Raw genomic sequence first — 18,743 nt, forward strand, 5'->3', positions numbered from 1 at the left:
CAAAAAATACTTTCGAGTCATGCTTATTTACTCGAAGAAATACATCAGTTATTAAAAAAATTTTATAGTTTACTAATAAATTACAGGTATAGATATACCATCATAAATTGTCAGGTGTTCGAATTTAGAACTAAGCTCATTACAGTATAAAAAGTATTTAATGATTTGTCAAGGTTTAGTATGTGACGTCCTCACTCAGCGGACAACTTATACTGGTGGATCTATAGGCATCGGCATTTTGAATGTTCTTATGTGATTATCAGTTCCTGTATGAAATATCTATTTGTAAGTAAGTTTACTCTACTTGATTCTAGAATACTTTGTGAATACAAAGATTAAAAAAGTTTGCAATTTGGACTAAATAATAAGCATAAAACAATTTTTTTAAAATGGGTTTGCTTGTGTTTTCTCGAAGAAATGCTCATTTCAACACGGTGATTATTCCACCCAGATTCTTAATTATTTTACATTCATTAATTCTGAGGTGCTGATAAACAATGGGTAGATGCATATGAATGAATATCAATAGCTTTTTACACAGGGATACTGCTATGGGCATATTATAGTAATTGTCTGTTGATATTTGCGATATCAAGCTGTTTTCCAAAGATTCCAGATATGTTGAGTGGATTGATAGAAAACGGAGTACATACTATAAAAATTCCCCATTGATAAACAGCTAACTTTGAAGAATCAAATGATTTCATGAATCAATAGATGTTACGTTAAAAATGATTATTTTTTATAAGGAACATCTTTTAGCATGGTAAAATTTTAGACTATTTGTAGAAAATATTGGATGATTTCATGAAATAAGCTAATGAATATTGATTACAATCGGCTTACCATATGTGTAGTGAATAGATGAGTATATATTAAAAACGGCCAAACACACGCAATGTAGTCATATAAAAACATGACAATACGAATGTGTTAATATTGCTTCAAATTGATATTATACTCATATACATGTTTAATAGGTACAGAAAGAAATATTAAGTAACATTGCTGGGGAAGTGATTAATTGGGACACATACTTTTGTGTGACTAGACTATGTACATAGAATTTATTATGAAAATATGTGAGAATGCTGTTCTGTAAAATTTATAGTCCATCAACAAATATAACAAACGAATACCTTTCCGAAACACGAATTAGTAACCAGGGAGGCGCTGGCTGACTTTCATCATGTCATCTATTCGGTAGCGATCTCAAATTGCTTCCATATTAGTTAAATTAAAATTTGATGAACTATAATTTTATTACTTCGATATTCTCAAAGCGACAAGAGTAATTTATTAATTTAGTAAGTCGGTTTTTGTTCAGTACAGTAATTTGAGGTCATAATAAGAAGTGCTGTGAAAAAATTTAAGCTCGATATAAACTGTGCCTTTTTTTTGGACCCCGAAGATTTCAAATAATTTACAAAATATAAACTGGACATTCAATTTTCCAACAAAGTTCTGAAGAATAATACAGATCAGTACAGAGATCTCTTTACAGAATGTCTTAATAATTACGTGCATTCGTATTTTAAAAACCATTAAATATATATATGAATGAACACACCCACGGTGGCCGCGCGGCTTAAGCGTTGGACTATCACGCCGTGGGTCTCAGGTTCGAATCCTGGGTCTGACAAGTACACATTTTGTTTTTCAATTTGTGTGTGAGTCAGGGTCCATGGACCTAATAGGTTGAGCAAGTGGCTGACATCCATTTCTCGTAAAAAAGAAAATCTGTTAATACAAACCTCTACTCTGTGGAGGCCCATATGATCCTATTAGGATCGGTCACGGTCGGAAAATAAATAAATATGAAAGTGTTATTTTAAAACGATTGAGTGAGTATATTGTTGTTGCAATGGATTCAAATCAATGCAGTTGACATGATTGTTTGTATAATTTCTATAAGAGAATTTCAACTGTCTTGAACACAATCACTGTGACCTGTTAATTAATTTTTAATTACCACATTTAAATATCATGTTAATTATATCTAATGGCTAAGTAACGCAAACGCGCTAGTCGCGGTATCAGCACTAAATGACTGCACTCGGTATGGAGATTAGTCATGTTTGACAGATGCCATCTTCACAACTCTTGAATGCTGGTTTGAGCACAAATGGTGAAAAACAGTTTTCATATAGCCCCCCCTCTCCTACACCGGTGACATCCTCATGTCATGTCAAGAACTCTAATTATTGGCAATCAAAAGAAGTGCACGTAACCATCGAGTATTCAAAGAACGTCTGTAATTAACTTGATGTGATAAGATGGCGTCTTAATTAAAAGACTCAAATGCAATAAAACTTAATAATACGAAATACATATACAAAAGAAACGTAAAGATTACATACACACCAACTATAATAGTTACAGTGTAATCTAATTACAATTACAAATATCACATTAGAATGTTATATTATCGTACTTCAATAGTAGTAATATTTTAATACTAAATTATACTCATACTTTCAAGGGAGTACGAGTTTCACATTCTTTCTAAGTCAACAACGGAAGTAAATAATCTAAACTAGCTGCGGTGCGTAACTTATGATGTGCTATTCATAAAGCGTTTGCTTATTTTATGAAATACGATCATCGCTGAGATTTACCCCACAAGCCTATCTTTCTTCCTATTGTGTATAATTTTATGAATGCAAGTAGCGTATCAATAAAATAATAATTAATGCTGTCGCTTAAATTTTTCTCAATGAAGACAACTACTATTAAAACAGATATGGCAAGTATATATACATTTTAAAGATAATCTTGTAGCAGTAAAATCTCGTTTATATGAATTCCATGGGAACGAAAATCAATATTTTTTTTTGATTTTCATTAATTTCGTTTATGATCATATTTAGCCTACCAAATTTCCGATTCCGTGTGTGTTAATGGGTCATAAAATGTCGGGATTATTTATATTACCTTCTTAAAATAAGTAATTTATGTTTTAAGAAAAATCTGTCATAATTTTCAATAACTGGCTCATGAAATAGTGTACTTTATTACGATTTATTGAATATATTTGTATGCCAGGACTCTGAAATCATTGCGAATTACGATATTCGAATTAAAGGTATGGTTTTATATGAAAATAATGTTCAAAGAAATTTTTTTTTTGCGAAAATTTCAAATTAGGGCGAATTTCGAATTATCCGTGTTCCTATTAACGAGGTTTTACTGCAAGTAACATTGAACAAGAATAGGCCTAAAGGGTGAATCCAGCATTAGTATTATTTAATTCACCTGCGAAGTAAAAAATACAATGGAATATGAAAATATACTGATCTTTATCTCATAATAATATATTATTTATGTGAAATAACTATCCCTAAACTCGAATCTCCTCACAATATTGAAATGAATGCAGAAACACCAAGATCTTAACTTTATCATTAATCCTATTGATTTCAGTTTGTTTTTGAGTTACTACTTGAACTAGTCTCCGGTTAAATATCCAGTCTGATAATAAAATAATTTATTTTACTATATAGATATTACTTAAACCAAATGCATTTACGGCTTTAATATGAAATATTTGATAACTGAATTAACAATTAATACTTCATATGTTCACAAAACGTCCTTAACTTACTAGAGAAACAGTTGACATACTGCTATATCCTATCAGTGTATTTGCTGTAATATTATTATTACAATCAAAAAGCCAGCGCATAATAAATTGTACCATACTCATTACTGAGAGAAATTATTTCTAACACACAATACCTTTCATTTACCGTAAATTCAATAATGAATACGGGGACCCCCTTATCCTAAGTTTAGGCTAGCTCTGTCACAGATTATTCTGAACATTTTTTAAAAACTAATTAAACATTACTATGTACATAACACATTTTTTATGATTGTTAAACTAGTCATGATTTATGTGGATTTCTATGAACACTATTTGTTCACACAGATAGATAGATCACCAATTTGATATTTCCCAAGCATATTTTTGTAAACATTTCCAGCTGAATGGAAAACTGTACATTACACAGAGAAAAAACTTGACAAAAATATGCAAAATTTCATCAATATCAATAATGTGATGTAAAATGTAAATCGATTCTTATTTTAATCAAAGTATTTGACTAGATATCTTACGGTGGCCCGTAAAAATTAAATTACTCCTCATATATTATTTTTAACATTATAAAATTTTAATTCAGAATAAAACCGGCAGATAAATGTGTCAAATAAAATATGGCATTATGTGGCAAAAATTAGATGGCGATACAAGAATAACTGACACAATTAATTCATTCATTTTGCCAGATATCTGAATCATTTTATTTTCTTAACTTTTTAAGAAAATTAGGATATATTTATAATAAGTTAAATGTGATTTACATAATTGAAATTAAGTCTTCTTAAATACATATATGATTATACAATAAGAAAGATTTTCATTATACTGTTTAAACTTTTAATATCTCCACAAATATTTATGTGATTAATTGTGCAAATAAAATTTCATATTAGATTATATAATACATATTATGTACTTGGTTTTAAAAAAAAACCAATTATAAGTCAGAATATGTATCACTATTAATTTTGTCATTATGAGTGTGTTTTCACTGTATGTCTATGTCTAGTACCACAATATAGCAAGAGAATATCCCTGAGGATACACTGGAAAGCACGCACAAAATATGTGCAACCGTGCCACATGTAAGATCACTATTCTTACAACACTTCATAACACACTTGCGTTTTACTTTTTTTCGGTTTAGTCAGTGCTTCCATGAGAATATTTTTTAAATATGCATCAAAGACTTTGAACGGTAGCTAATCATAATACAATATTCAATTAAGATGTACACCCATATTTTTATCTGTCATTCTAAACATCCAATAGAAGTGTTTTTTATAGTACCCATTAAAATGGTGAATGTTTTGGATGACGAGTATTTTCAACTCGAGGTGACACTTTATTTTTTTACAAGCCTTCAATAAAGAAAAATTGTGCAAGATACATATCTGTATAAACTGTATAAATGAATAATCAAGACTTATTTTTATTAAATTTGAATCACACCAAGTTGACATGCTATCAATGTGTATTCAATAATTTCATATGAAAAGACTGAATTTAGATACATTTTCATGGTATTGTGATCAATACACGTAAATACGAGGTTGTAACATACTCTTTATACTTAGCAATAATGCATTTCAGTTTGGTTTGAAATTCTTCATGTGCCAACATACTTGGATATTGACCAACCCATTTATACACAATTAATAAAATACATACTACATAATTTTAAAATATACATTTATGCGGAGCATTATTTCACCTTAATTAGCATTTATGTAAGATCCGTTATATATTTATAGCATTATGAGTAAATAGGAATCATAAATATTTGCATCGGAGACATGCAGTCTGTAATTTTGGCATCCAAAACCCACACTTATTAAACATACTGAGCACGTCTGTTATTTCTTATACACGATAATGAATCGAAAATCGATTAGACCAGCGTGACATCACACAATGCCTTGAAATCGGTGCATAATGAAGAAATGTGAGGATGTGGATGATGGTTTAATCTGTCGAGTTCGCCAATAGAACATGTGAAACTTATGATGTGACGCGTCATATAAATGCAGATGATTGTGAGAATACCAAATAATATAGCCTTCCACTTATTGTGTTTTGCCACACATTCAACCATTCAGTTTTAAATAACTCTGGTTCAATTCCAGAATTATTTGATTTTCACAACTGGGTGTATCTTGTGTTTGAATTGAGAAATATCAATTTAAAAAGATTCAGAAAAAATTGAGGATTCAATAAAGTTATTCTATGTAACCTTTTTGTATCTCCAGAACTAATGAAATTATATCTAAGTTTATTAAGAGTTTAATGACAAGCTTTCTTTATTCTTTATGGTTTCATGAATTTAACGTATGTTCATGAAGCACTACTTTGATAACCTTTATATCTGTGGTGAAAAGGAACATCTCGTCGTTAACTAACCATGCGCTATCTTATGTTGACTAAGCAGTCAGTGTAAGCGCAGCATATTATGTTAGGATTTTAACATATTATGCCATGCCTTAAACCACTGGTTGATTGATATCCACAATCATTTCTGCAAGGCGAATCAGCAATCCAATAAAATGAAAACTACTATACTTTTCACCCGTCCTCTCAATCTACTCCATTATTATTGTGGCATTTGACAGACTTGGTGCCGAATTCATGCAAGATATCAAAGGCCATATCAATATCGTTCCGTGTGATTCCTAACGCCCGTACGACACTATCTTTTGAATACCCTTCGCTGACCAATCGAGCGATGTAGTCCAGATTTATATTCTCGTACGGCACATTCACCGAAGAGCTCTCGTCGAGTTTTTGACCCATCTGATTGTGTGTCAACGGATTGATACGTGACGAGTTTAGATCGGAATTTTGTGACTTTTGGGGCAGCTGTTGTCTCTTTATCGATACGACTACTCCCTGGCTATTCAGAGTAACATTCTCATATTGACATAGACCATTCTTGTTTTCTTCATTTGGCGGGTTAAGAAAAGGTTTATTTGTAACATTTTTACGGATATCTCCTTCATTGACTTGCGCGGGGGAAATATTCTGAACTTTTATCGGGTGTATTTGTCGAATTTGCGGTAAAGTATTGCAGGAGTTTTTGATTTGCCTGTGAACAGCAGCATCAAAATCATTAAGATTCACTAAAGATTCATTCTGAAAGTGACTTGTGTGTAGCCTTTGATTAGGAGTTTCAGTCTGTTTCTGAATGATTTTATTTTGTTCTAAGTTACAATTCTTTAAAGGCAACTGCCTTGGCTGACTGCTGATGTTGGATTGCACGACGGTGTTCCCTAAAACAAGAGGCTTCGTGAATATCCTAGGATCTTGCACTGGAATCGCTGACCTGTGAATAGGTAACACTTCATACCTCGTATCGATTAGGCCGGAAATTGTTTCCGTGGATCCCAAGATAACGGAACTGAGGCTATTTTCACCTGTGGCAGCATTGCCCAGGCTAAATTTCCTATCATTATCAGTTTGATTCTGATCGTTCTGATCGTTAAAATGTCTAAAATCAAAGACAGTACCCGATATAATACTCTGTCCGATGGGAAACTTACTCAGATCTTCAGAACTACGGCTGGTAGATATGCAAGGTCTCGCCACGTCCAGGAGATTATTGTGACCATTCTGTCTACAGGTATTACTTTGCATGTTAATTTGAAAAGATAGATTAATCATACTGGTAGCATTACTGAGTGGGCTTCTGTTGCCTCCATTCTGCAGCAGTTCAGGTGCGATTCCATCAGAAGGTGGAGGTTCTCTGGGTTGCTTGCAGTGCCCGTTGAAAGGCTTACGGAATGATGACGAGTTGGGGGAGTTTAACAGATCCATTATAGTTTTTGAGCCGTCGGGACTCGGCGATACCGATTTTCTCGGGGGTAATGGGGGAGCCGTTAGATCTTGAACGCGTTTGGGTGTCAAAACAGACTTTCCCAACAACTGTTCACTCGATCGGCAGCCGGAAATTAAATCCACAGTCTGTCTCGGAGCGGTTCCTGTCAGTTCTCCGTAAGTATTTTCAGTAGACGGCGTTACCGTATTCAAGTTTCGCACGCTGGTCGACGGTACCGGTATCGGAGGCTGCGACTGGTTGATCACTTTATGAGCGGGAACCGCCGGAACGCTGTTTCCCGGTGAATTATTTGATCTTGAGCCAGAAGGCGGTTGAGGGGGTACCGAAGGAGCTGAGTTTTTGTGTGCTGGTATTGCGGGAACATTATTATTGCTGATGTTCACAGTCGGTTTGTGGGCAGGAACTATCGGCGGGGAAATGCTGTTTTGCGATTGACTAGGCGGAGTCGGAGTCACCGACCGTGATTGGCTGGCTTTTCGGACGGGCCGCGGCGAGGCCAACGGACTATGGGGAATGTCTTCGGAACGCTGATGTTTGATGAGAGCCTGAATACAGCTGGTGGCCGCGTTGAACTCTTGACAGTCCTGCAACCAAAATAAATTTGTAAAGGTGAAATAAAAATCTTCTTTATAAAAATATTGAAAATATTAAATCAGGGCTGGTTGAAGACATTAAAAATTTGAATAGTTAAATGGTTCATTACCTACACTCGATTTCAACAGATGACAAGTATAAAAAAATATGTAATAATATAATTATAACCATACTAATTTTGTCGAATTTTTTTATATTAATAACTTCATCTAAGTTGATATTCTTCCAAATTATTAACAATCACCACCTGATACGATACAAATTGAACTATTCAACGGACGGTAAAACATTAAAAAACAAGCCATGGCCATAAAAGTAAAGATGAAATAAATTGTACATACCTCTTATTAGTGACCTAAGATGCGCAGAGGGAATGGTTATAGTAATTCGCAAAAAAAATGGCAGCATGTACGCAGGTTGTGTTTCGCTATAACTGATGATAGCTTCGGTTCTTTGAGGACAGGATTGTCTTAACATATTGAAAATTGCCCACAAAATTTGTTGTGCAGTTATATATCAATGACAGTAATAAAAGTATTTATACGACCAGGATTCACAAACATTAATTTTGAGCATTAGAAAACAATGAGAAACGTTATACATAATATTTTTACTTTTAATGTAGAAAGATGATTACTGCTGCAGTACTGTCTATTGTAACATGAAATAGGATATTTGAGTGTAATAATTAATGCTAGAGACACAGGTGTTAAAATCAGTGAAACGTAGCTTTGACCGTAATAGATGTGTCATATCTCATTGGTATCTTTTAATACTCTCTCCCTCCATTATCACAGAATCTTTTACAATCCTGCCTAAAATACATGACATTTTTGAACACCCCATCCGTTAAAAAGAAATCATTAATTTCCATACATTGTTCACACGGAATATTGTATTCTCAGAATATATGTTTATATTTGTTGGTTCTGTGACATTACATTTCGCCATAAGTCTTTGACTCTTTTCATCACAAATGATTACAGGATATAATACTTATCATCTTAAGGCGCAATGCGATGTCATATATGATGGACAAGCCCTGCGCATCTAGTCTATACACAAGAGTGCTATGGACGGCTAACGAGGGTATTTTATCATACTACCCTCCATAGCCGCCGATAGCAGTCTTAAGTATAGAATTAATAGATGCGCTGATGTGTACAATAGAATGTTGATTGTTCAATAATAATTACCCTTAACATAAAGAAAATGATGCCAAATGATTAGGTTTTGTTGTATAATAATTTTCACACACATACCATGACAATTAAGGGAAATATAAAATAAAAAAATATAACTTTAAAAATATTTAATTTACGTATTAAAATAGATATTGTATTTATTTCATAGAAATTGTATAATATATAATATCGAATTGAACATTGATAACTTTGGAAGAACGTATACTTAGGTGATAAATCGTAAAATTAAAAAATATCATTTTACATTGTGTAGAAAAATTAACATTATAAGTATTTTTTTAATTTTAGTGGATGGATGAAGCGGAAGGCCAGTATATTTAAAAAAATAACTGTACAATTTCAACGAACAAGAGAATTTGTTCATAAGGACTATTCCTAAAAAGGACTTCATAATATCAATAAGAAATATATGAATATCAGATACTCGTGAATGTTTTGCAAATGATAATTTTATAAATTATGAACACCGTTATAAACTAACTCCTGACATTTAAAATTAGGATTTTCGAAGATCCACAACTATTTTTAAATTATCCTACAACTATTAAATAAAATATTGACTACCTGAAAGCAATAAATTAAATAAACAGCAGTCTTGTAAAATAAGTATTAGCTAAAAAAAGTGAGTAATATAAAAATATAAAAGCAACAACTAATTGCTGCGTGTGTTATGCAAGTTTATTCAAACTGAGCAGGTCTATCAAAACCATCCAATTGAAGTATTCGGAGATCGTAAAATTATAAAATTAACACAAAAAATATCAAGAGGCCACACGAGAGTTTTTACTCCTAAAACATGAAATAAATATAAGTCACTTTACTATGTCCATCTGAGAATAAAAAAAATTCACTCCCTAGACAGACATGCACTCTATGTATATAAAAAAACGAGTTCTTAGTTGAAAAAATAATATACACAGCATTTTACAACAATCTAAACCTAAAATAATCAACAAAAGAATAAGCGTTCGGTTTTGTTTTAACTCTCAGCGTGTCACAGATAATAAAAAAAGTATTTGATCTAACTAGGTGGAATGTTTCATATTGTTTATGCTATAGCTGAACGTAACGAGTGGTTTTGATTTGAGAAATCGGCAACACTGATTGTAAATATATTTTTTTAAATGTCTATGTTGCACAGTTGGATGTATTGAAAGGGCCATATAGATAAAAACTGTTTTCAGCCATGCGGTGGTGTGGGGTGGTGCTGAAAAGAGAAAAAAAAAGATATGCAGGAGCAAGCAGGCAAAAAATGGAGAAAAAAAACAGACAAAACAAAATAATGCAAACAAACAAAATCGTGATGCAAGAAACTTTAAAAAAAAAAACACACACAATACCTATAATAATTATTGCAGGAACATAGAAGTCATGATTTAAAACATTGTATCTTTTGTCAATAATTAATTGAAATATGTCACACTGAATATTAAATTGTGATTTATTTGAACAGTGAATAGCAGTAGTAGTGTTAAATTATTTTTTAATATTATTGAAACTATCCTTGTGACAATGTTTTTGATGAACGATGTGTTGAAGAACATTTACTATTAATGTATTTGGTATAATTTTACTGTATGCTTGAAGCAATAATTATTATTTATATGGAAACAAGGAAAGAGAATATGAAATACAAAACTCATTATACAATATTTTCCACCATTAAAACTGATTCAACATTATTTTATTTAATGTGTATTAAAAGGAGTGCAGAAGCTATTTCACTGTTTAAAGTTTAAACTGAAGCATTTAAAAATATTTAAATAAATTATGAAGGTTTCCCTCAACCTTACCTGTATCACTGTATAATCACTATCGTATAATATTATGTATCAATGACACCATTTTCTTTATGACATTTATGTATATCTGTATAATATGCAACAAACCCACAATTGGATAATAAATGCATGAATGAAAATGTATATATTACCAAACATTCTGTATTTCATATACTCTTACAACTAAATATGTAATAATATGTTTTCAATAAATGGCTGCCAGACGTATTTGTACAATTCTAACTATAGTTTGTAATCAATAGTAATGAAAGCCTGTGCATGTCTATTTTCAAAGGTGTTGTATTAATTTCGACGTGTCTAAATTGTTGCATTACTGTGATGCTACCTCTAACTAAAGTATCCTTGTTTATGAAAGTTCGTAAACATAGAAGCTCATGTATAACTGTTTAGAAATTAGGTACCTGTACTTGAGTGAGATTAATAAACAATAAAGATGGGATGACATATTATTATAAATGATAAATAACTTATTAACTATGCTAAAGACTTGAATGAATGGAAAAAGAAACTTAGCATTGCCGATACTTTTTATTTAGGAAAGCATGTAAATTAGAGGTTACCTCCAAAGATACAGACTTTTAAATGCTATTGAATAAATTAGCTTTATAAAAATATTGTTCATATTTCAATAGACGTATGGGTATTATACTGGTTCATTGACAAATGCTTATTTTTAGGATAAATAATGATTGTTGAATTTATCTGTTTAAAAAGAAATACATAACATAAATGATAATATAACACAAAATATGTATGATTACCATGAAAGTTCCTTCGAAAATTATTAGAAGCATGCACAGATAACACGGTTGTTGATAAAAATACAGTATCTTTGATAATTTGGAAACATCCAACAACACGATACTGGATAGAGGAAAAACCTGGTCACCAATTATATAAGATGGTCTGTCTATTACAATTAAGTCAATATATCATACGAACCACGGTACTGATCATGCATTTAACAGTTTGAAAGAGTTGCAAAGAGATGTAGATGAAAGATCTGCAGAAAAGAAATTAAATAACACACCTCCAAGTCATCGAAGTCATCTGATAGCGAGTTAAAATTGGCGAGCGAGACGGGCTGCGAGGATTTGGAGTGCGAGGAGGTCCCTGACGAAGAGGAGGATCCGTGCGCCTCGTCCCGAGAACCTGCCGACCAACAGCGAGCACTTTGAGATTGTGACGGGGAGGATATGGGCACTTGATCACATGATCCTATATTAATGGTACAAACATATCTGTTATATTCACCCAAACCATATGAAGCAGCGGTTCTCAATCTTTTCCTTAATGTGTTTCACCAAAACAATTTTTATATATTGCACAAATTATTTATGTACCACCAATCATCTCATGCACCACTGGTTGAAGCCGCTGTTTTTTTTTTTTTTTTAATTAACCTACAGTAGTTAAACAATCACAGAAAAACTCACACTTAGGAAAATTACAAAATATGTAATGTTATGCAAAGCCAATGCCTTATGCATTGGACTAGAGGGCTGCTATATAAAGAGTAAGATGTAAATAAAGCACATGGCAATGTGTTTTTATATAATAGAAGCAACTTAACGACTGCCCGAGTTAAATTGGCTATAACTTATTCATTCATTCACTCAAATATATTTTTTCCAGTATCGCACACATTGAAGACACAAACAGAATTCCAGTTTTAATTCATATATGTTGTTATATAATTATGACAGAACATCTATCTCATGCTCGACTGAGGTCTTGGGATATCCAAATTAGGCGACAGTCCATGCATTTGATATCCGGCTGTATGTTCTTTCATAACCAGTTATTTATAAATACATAGCATCTAGTCAATATTATAATGAACTAAATACCTACCGCTGTGTCAATCAATTAAGATAATTCACGATTATAAAATAACAACCGAGTAAGATAAGTGATCAAAGTGATTAATAATTATTTACAAACTTCTATGAATTCATAAAGGAAAATAAATTAAATTACTTTAATAATTTCATTAATTATCAACGATGGAAAATATTATCTGAATAATAATGAATAATATACCTCCATCCGTGCTGGTGTTACTCGACGAAGCAGACGATGAATGGTGTTTATATCGAGCTCCTTTCTGTCCTTTGGGGTCAAATGCGTCCACCACTATCTGCTCAGTGCCTTTAATCTCCGCCCGACAGAACGGACAACCCTGGCCTTCCGAATCCTAAATGGAAAAAAAGCAAAAATGTAATAGACAGCATTTGCCATTATCGACTAGAGAAATAGTTAGAGTGTATTGAAAGTATATTTCATGACTTACAATTTGCCAGGCTGTTAAGCAGGGAGTGCAAAGGAGATGGCCGCACGGTTCTATTCTGATGTCCTTGTCATTTTCTGCACAAATCTTGCACAGTTGGAATGTGCTTCCTAAAGCAAAAAACAATAATAAATTCAATTATAAACACAAGTTCAATAACAAATTAATACATGAATACCTGTTTTATTTTACAGTATTACAATACTTAGTGGGATTCTCATTACATAAATCAAGAAAACAGATTTTGTAACCCAAAACAAATATTTTTTTTTATTATTGTTCATTTCTGTACAAAATTTTAAATTAATTTTATTGTTTTCACTTTTGTGAATTCGATTAATTGTACAAGAAAATTATGTTAAGAGCCTCGATGGCTTAAACACGATTCCCAAGCTTTGTTGACATTAAGTTTTTTTTCGGCGCCCCCCCCCCTACCGCCCCTAGGTAAATTCTATTTCCACCTCAACTAATAAAAAAATCAATTAATTTATGAATTTAAAAAAGCTAGTTTGGAAATGATACTTGAAACTGAAATTATAAAACAATGTATAAAAATGAATTTGTATATAAACATATTAGATTTCCCACTATGATTAGTAAACAAATAGACAGAGTGACAAAGAGAGAGATGAGCCTACTAATTTGTTTTCATTAAGGCTATATATTTTTTATTGGCAATTTGCTCCTCAATGCCTACTATGTATTGCCTTGGGGACTATCAACACCTAGAGACCCCTCCAGTGCCCAGTAAACACAATTTAAACAAATTGGGATGAGGGTAGTCCGCAAAAAAATAAAATTAAAACTGGTGATCATATTGAAATCAGGATAATTGATAATTCTCGAGGATGGTTGATAAATATGATTGAGTATGTATCTTGCACTGACCCATTTCACAGTAGAGTTCATATTGTTCCAAAGTGACTTCAATATGGTCTTCACTCGGTGACTGCACCGCACAGCTGAGGTCCGGGTTCACGTCCCGGCCATCAGGATACAGGTAACTAGAAATATTAACACAAATGGTTACAAGGAAAATAAACTTATCAATACGAACCACTAATGATAATATTGAGCTCATTCAAATATATTGTATTGATAAACTTACAATCCTTCTCTATATCCATCCAATAATGCCTGACAAAGACTCTTATTTTGGGGGATAGTTTGAAGAATCTCTCCGTCTGCTGTCACATAGCCTATTGCCCATTGCCCAAGCCGAGTACAAGATAATCTGAAAATATTGCAAGAATTATTAAGAAGATCCAATTCATAAATATAAATAGGGATTTTTCAAAAAGAATCTGCACCTGAACAAAAACGATGCATGAGTGCGAGTGAGAAAGTATTCGGCACCCTTACAATCTCTGTGACACGCGCTAGAGTAAGATAAAAGGTCTACATATCTGTGAGCTAGTTTCCAAAACTATCGCCATCAAATCGGGGCGAAACGCTTCAAATAGCGTCGATAACTTGCGAGCTCGAGTTGCTAAAATTGATATTTTTTGTGTTAAACATAAAGTCAATGGTAAATATTTTTAGTTAATTAAGTAGAAAAGATGGTTCTGTGTGTTGTCTTAAAATGTGGTAGCCGTACTGATAAGCAAGAAGATGGTATTACGTTTCATAGGTAAGTTGATACATGTTCGTGATAATTTATTTGTATTTTATTATATATTTTAATATCAGTGACCTAGTGTTTCTTGAAAATAACTTAAATTATGGATATATTTACCTAATGGTTGCATTTTGACCGCTTAAAAATACTATATAACGTAAAAAATGGAAAATTATATTTTAATTCTGAGCGTCTAGTGCGAGCACTTTGGGCGAGCACTAGCGAAATGGTCTATGGTCTCGAACATTTGTAGACGAATGCGTTTGCTCGCCCACAAACCAAACGCAAGGCACGTGGCTTCATTTAGCAATGCAACGGGTGGCGTCTAGATGTATCTATAGTCTAAGATCTGCACCAAAAAATTTGGATGAAAATAATATATCAAACAGTGAAGCTGAAAAATGGTTATTAGGCTAACAATAAAATTAATTTCGAAATTCATCAATAATTTCGCGCTCATATGCATCGAGATTCATATGTAGAAAACATCACCATTTTGTGCTCCGAGATTTAGTTGAAAAGATGAACAATTACAAATAACCGTACCTATGCCATTAAAACAATTAAACATTTTAAATAATATGTACAGCTTCCTTTAACAATCTTAATTATAGCTGTCATTTTTCAAAACACCAAAATATATGATATTAATATGGCTACCGATTCAACCATAATAATAGCATCTTAGAAACAGAAAACCTTATAATACAAAAAGTACAAAAGAACCCTTTAAGTTATTGTCCAAACTGTTTGGTACAATGGTTTTGACTAAGTTATAACTATTTATAGTCATAGTCGACCATTCAAAAGATGGGTTTATAACCCGAAACAGATATCAACATAAATAACTCAATTAAAGTAGATTTAACAAAAATAACTTTGTTTCAAAACCATTATAATGAAGTTCTACCAAATAAATACCAGTTCAATTAATAATATATTTGGTACTAACCTAAAAACATAGCTCCCTGCTTTGCTGATGTACTTGTGAAGTCTTGCTTTCACTTCATCGTAGGTGAGGAATGCCACGTAACCAGGATGCGTAACTGCTAAAATTTGCCAATTCTGAACTAGTGTACCCCACGGTTGAAATAATCTGGAATAGAATGGAGGTATGAGTGAGAAGACAAAAACTATTAATGCATCATTATAAAGTTAGATTAGCATAAAGCAGCCTTTCCCAATTAAATTTAATCACAAACCCTTTTATATATTGTACATAATAACGGAATCCCTTAAATATATTTAGTGTAATTCGTAAAAAATGCACAGTAGTCGCAAAAAATCTTGGTTCAAGACCAATTAATACCCTTATATTGAAAATTACATTTTTCCAGGGATGATTTGTCTTCTTTCATGTACAAGCAATAACTGTCCTATATTGCACTTGTCAACATACATTTTAATAAGCAGTGTAGTAATGTAATATTTTTCTTTGCAGGTCCTTCTTCTAATCAAGTGACCAAATTCATGGTAAATTTGAATACCTAAATAAAAATCTGTGCGCATCGTTTCCTAGTACTTAGGTGGGTAGGTGCGATGTAATGTGCTGATTTTGGATTACAATTCAACCCATTAAGTCAAAGAAACTTATGTACATTTTTAGCGATTTAGAGTTACATGGTGGTACTGGACATAAAATAACAATTATGTTAAGTGACGAGGAGACTTAGCAGTATATATCGTCACCGTTCAGGCAAAAGTCACCAACCCTAAAAACATAGTTTTGAGATATCGCAATTTGAAAGTTTGAAAATGCAGGAAAAATCAGATTTAAATGTTTTTAAGATTTTATCTACATTACATTATTTTCTCATGTGTTCTTAATAATTTCTTTAAGGTACTTTTACTTTTTGATGCTAATTAAAACATCTAGAAGATTTTGAAGGAGGTAAGGTAGCTCAATTATGGTTTGGTGACTTTTGCTTGTTAATAATCTGACCAAAGCGATCTTATTATAACAAGCTTAGGTAAACTATTCCTGTTTGGTTATTTTTGCGTATTTCAGACAAGTGTTAGAAGTTTTCAAATGACAAATCAGTAAAACTCACCATTCATAGTATAGTGACTTTTGCTTGTATATTTATAACGAAGGATTTATTTTTTTAGAGTCAATAATGTCTATTCACCTATAATGACTTTTGCTTGTTAAGATTTTATCGAAAGTTATTTAGTGGAAAACAAATAATTCGGATTTAAGCAATATTTTACTAACTAATGTACCGTGGTGACTTTTGCATCTTAAAGAACATAATTTTACGCTTCGTGTGACATACTCAACTCAAAACTGCCATTTTCAGGGTTGGTGACTTTTGCCTGAACGGTGACGATATATTATATCACAATGTTCGTGTAGTCAAGTGAAACAATTTAACCTTGAACATGTGCAGTTGCGATTTCTTCTAGTGTGCAGCAATTAGGCAGGACAATTAATTGGACTGCATTTACACCTACAAAGTTGTATCACTTTCTCTCACTCCCCACTCCAACTATATTTAATTTTCTGTCATAACTATTAAACTCACGCTAATGTGGCATGTTAATACTATATATTGTATTATATAAATTCATATTATTGCTTGTACAATCAATGGCGGCTGGCCCTTTAGGTCAAATGGTCAATGACCCTCCAAAAAAAAATATCTTACAATCTATATACATTTTACAATGTCAATTATCTCCTATATATTATTATCCTACGACTTTTTCCATTTTGGCGAGCGATTGTAACATGACGCACGCTAATTTATATGTACATATGTGTCTAACCACCATACACACACACATATCTCAACTCTCACAGACGTTCGCTGTCTCAGTCAATTGAGAGAATGCTATGATTCATATTTGTTAATAATATTTCTTTCTCTCTCATTTTTCACATGTGAGACGGAGAGAAAGCACAAAACACGCCTTTTTTTCATATTGTTTTATCGCTCGCATACACTAAATTTTGGTCATTGCCTAAAACGAGATAGCTATACATTTTCAATTATGTCAAATGAAACAGAATGATATAAAACGTCATACTACTCAACACTTTTTCCTTAAATGTTTCAAGAGTTTTGTTCTGTGGTTTTAAGGTCTCATTTGAGCGGCAAACCTTTTTATTCTTATTTGGGTACTGTTCGGTTAAAGCGGATACAGCGGAAAACGCATTTTGAAAATAGCCGATAAACTGGATTATTTGTTAGGTTAACCTAACCAAACCTAACCCAACATAACCTAACCTAAACTAACCCAAACTAACAAATAATCCAGTTTATCGGCTATTTTCAAAATGCGTTTTCCGCTGTATCCGCTTTAACCGAACAGTACCCTTATTTGTTATGCTTATTATTTCAAACTGATCATTGTCTGAAAGTTTCATATGTTATTAATTATTGTAGTTCAGTTTAAATCCAACCTTTAAGTAAAACCCATCGACTGCATTCTCTATATTAAACCATTGTATAAAAGTTACCGATTAAAATGTAATCTGCTATATTAATCATAAAAGTTACCTTCTAATAAAATCAGTGGAAATATAAAAAGTGTTTATATATAAATGATCCTGCCATTCCATAACACTAGGTATTATAACGGAGTTTTTATTAAATGTGTTTGATTGTTTTAATCTTATGTACTTAAATAGTATTAGGTACAGTTATTAGGTATATAAATAGACACACAAAGTTTGGTTTTTGACCTAATTTACAAAAAATTATATCGTGTTGGGTGCAATTTCGGTTAACGATGGGTTGGCAATGTGAAAAATGGACATTTTTTTAAGGATAAGTAACTACCTATAACAATTTC

At 32.3% G+C, this 18,743-nt stretch overlaps 1 protein-coding gene across 2 annotated transcripts in view; it reads right to left on the reverse strand.

The window, feature by feature from the left end:
• Positions 1-5,915: 5,915 nt before the first annotated feature.
• Cbl (E3 ubiquitin-protein ligase CBL) overlaps positions 5,916-18,743 on the reverse strand; it is a 73,588-nt gene continuing 60,760 nt past the window's right edge. The window contains exons 3-9 of one of the 2 annotated variants that reach the window (XM_085954482.1): positions 15,898-16,041; positions 14,436-14,561; positions 14,216-14,331; positions 13,331-13,437; positions 13,081-13,234; positions 12,068-12,255; positions 5,916-8,020 (exon numbers count right to left, since the gene is read on the reverse strand). In XM_085954482.1, the coding sequence (XP_085810608.1) occupies positions 6,179-8,020; positions 12,068-12,255; positions 13,081-13,234; positions 13,331-13,437; positions 14,216-14,331; positions 14,436-14,561; positions 15,898-16,041 (2,677 nt within the window). In that variant the 3' untranslated portion in view covers positions 5,916-6,178. The remainder of the gene's footprint in view (positions 8,021-12,067; positions 12,256-13,080; positions 13,235-13,330; positions 13,438-14,215; positions 14,332-14,435; positions 14,562-15,897; positions 16,042-18,743) is intronic. The other variant, XM_085954483.1, reaches the window with a different exon arrangement.

Source organism: Rhyacophila brunnea, unplaced genomic scaffold, assembly GCF_057557595.1.
Source record: "Rhyacophila brunnea isolate RB1 unplaced genomic scaffold, BYU_Rbru_1.0 scaffold_4, whole genome shotgun sequence".
Classification (NCBI taxonomy): Eukaryota; Metazoa; Arthropoda; class Insecta; order Trichoptera; family Rhyacophilidae; genus Rhyacophila; species Rhyacophila brunnea.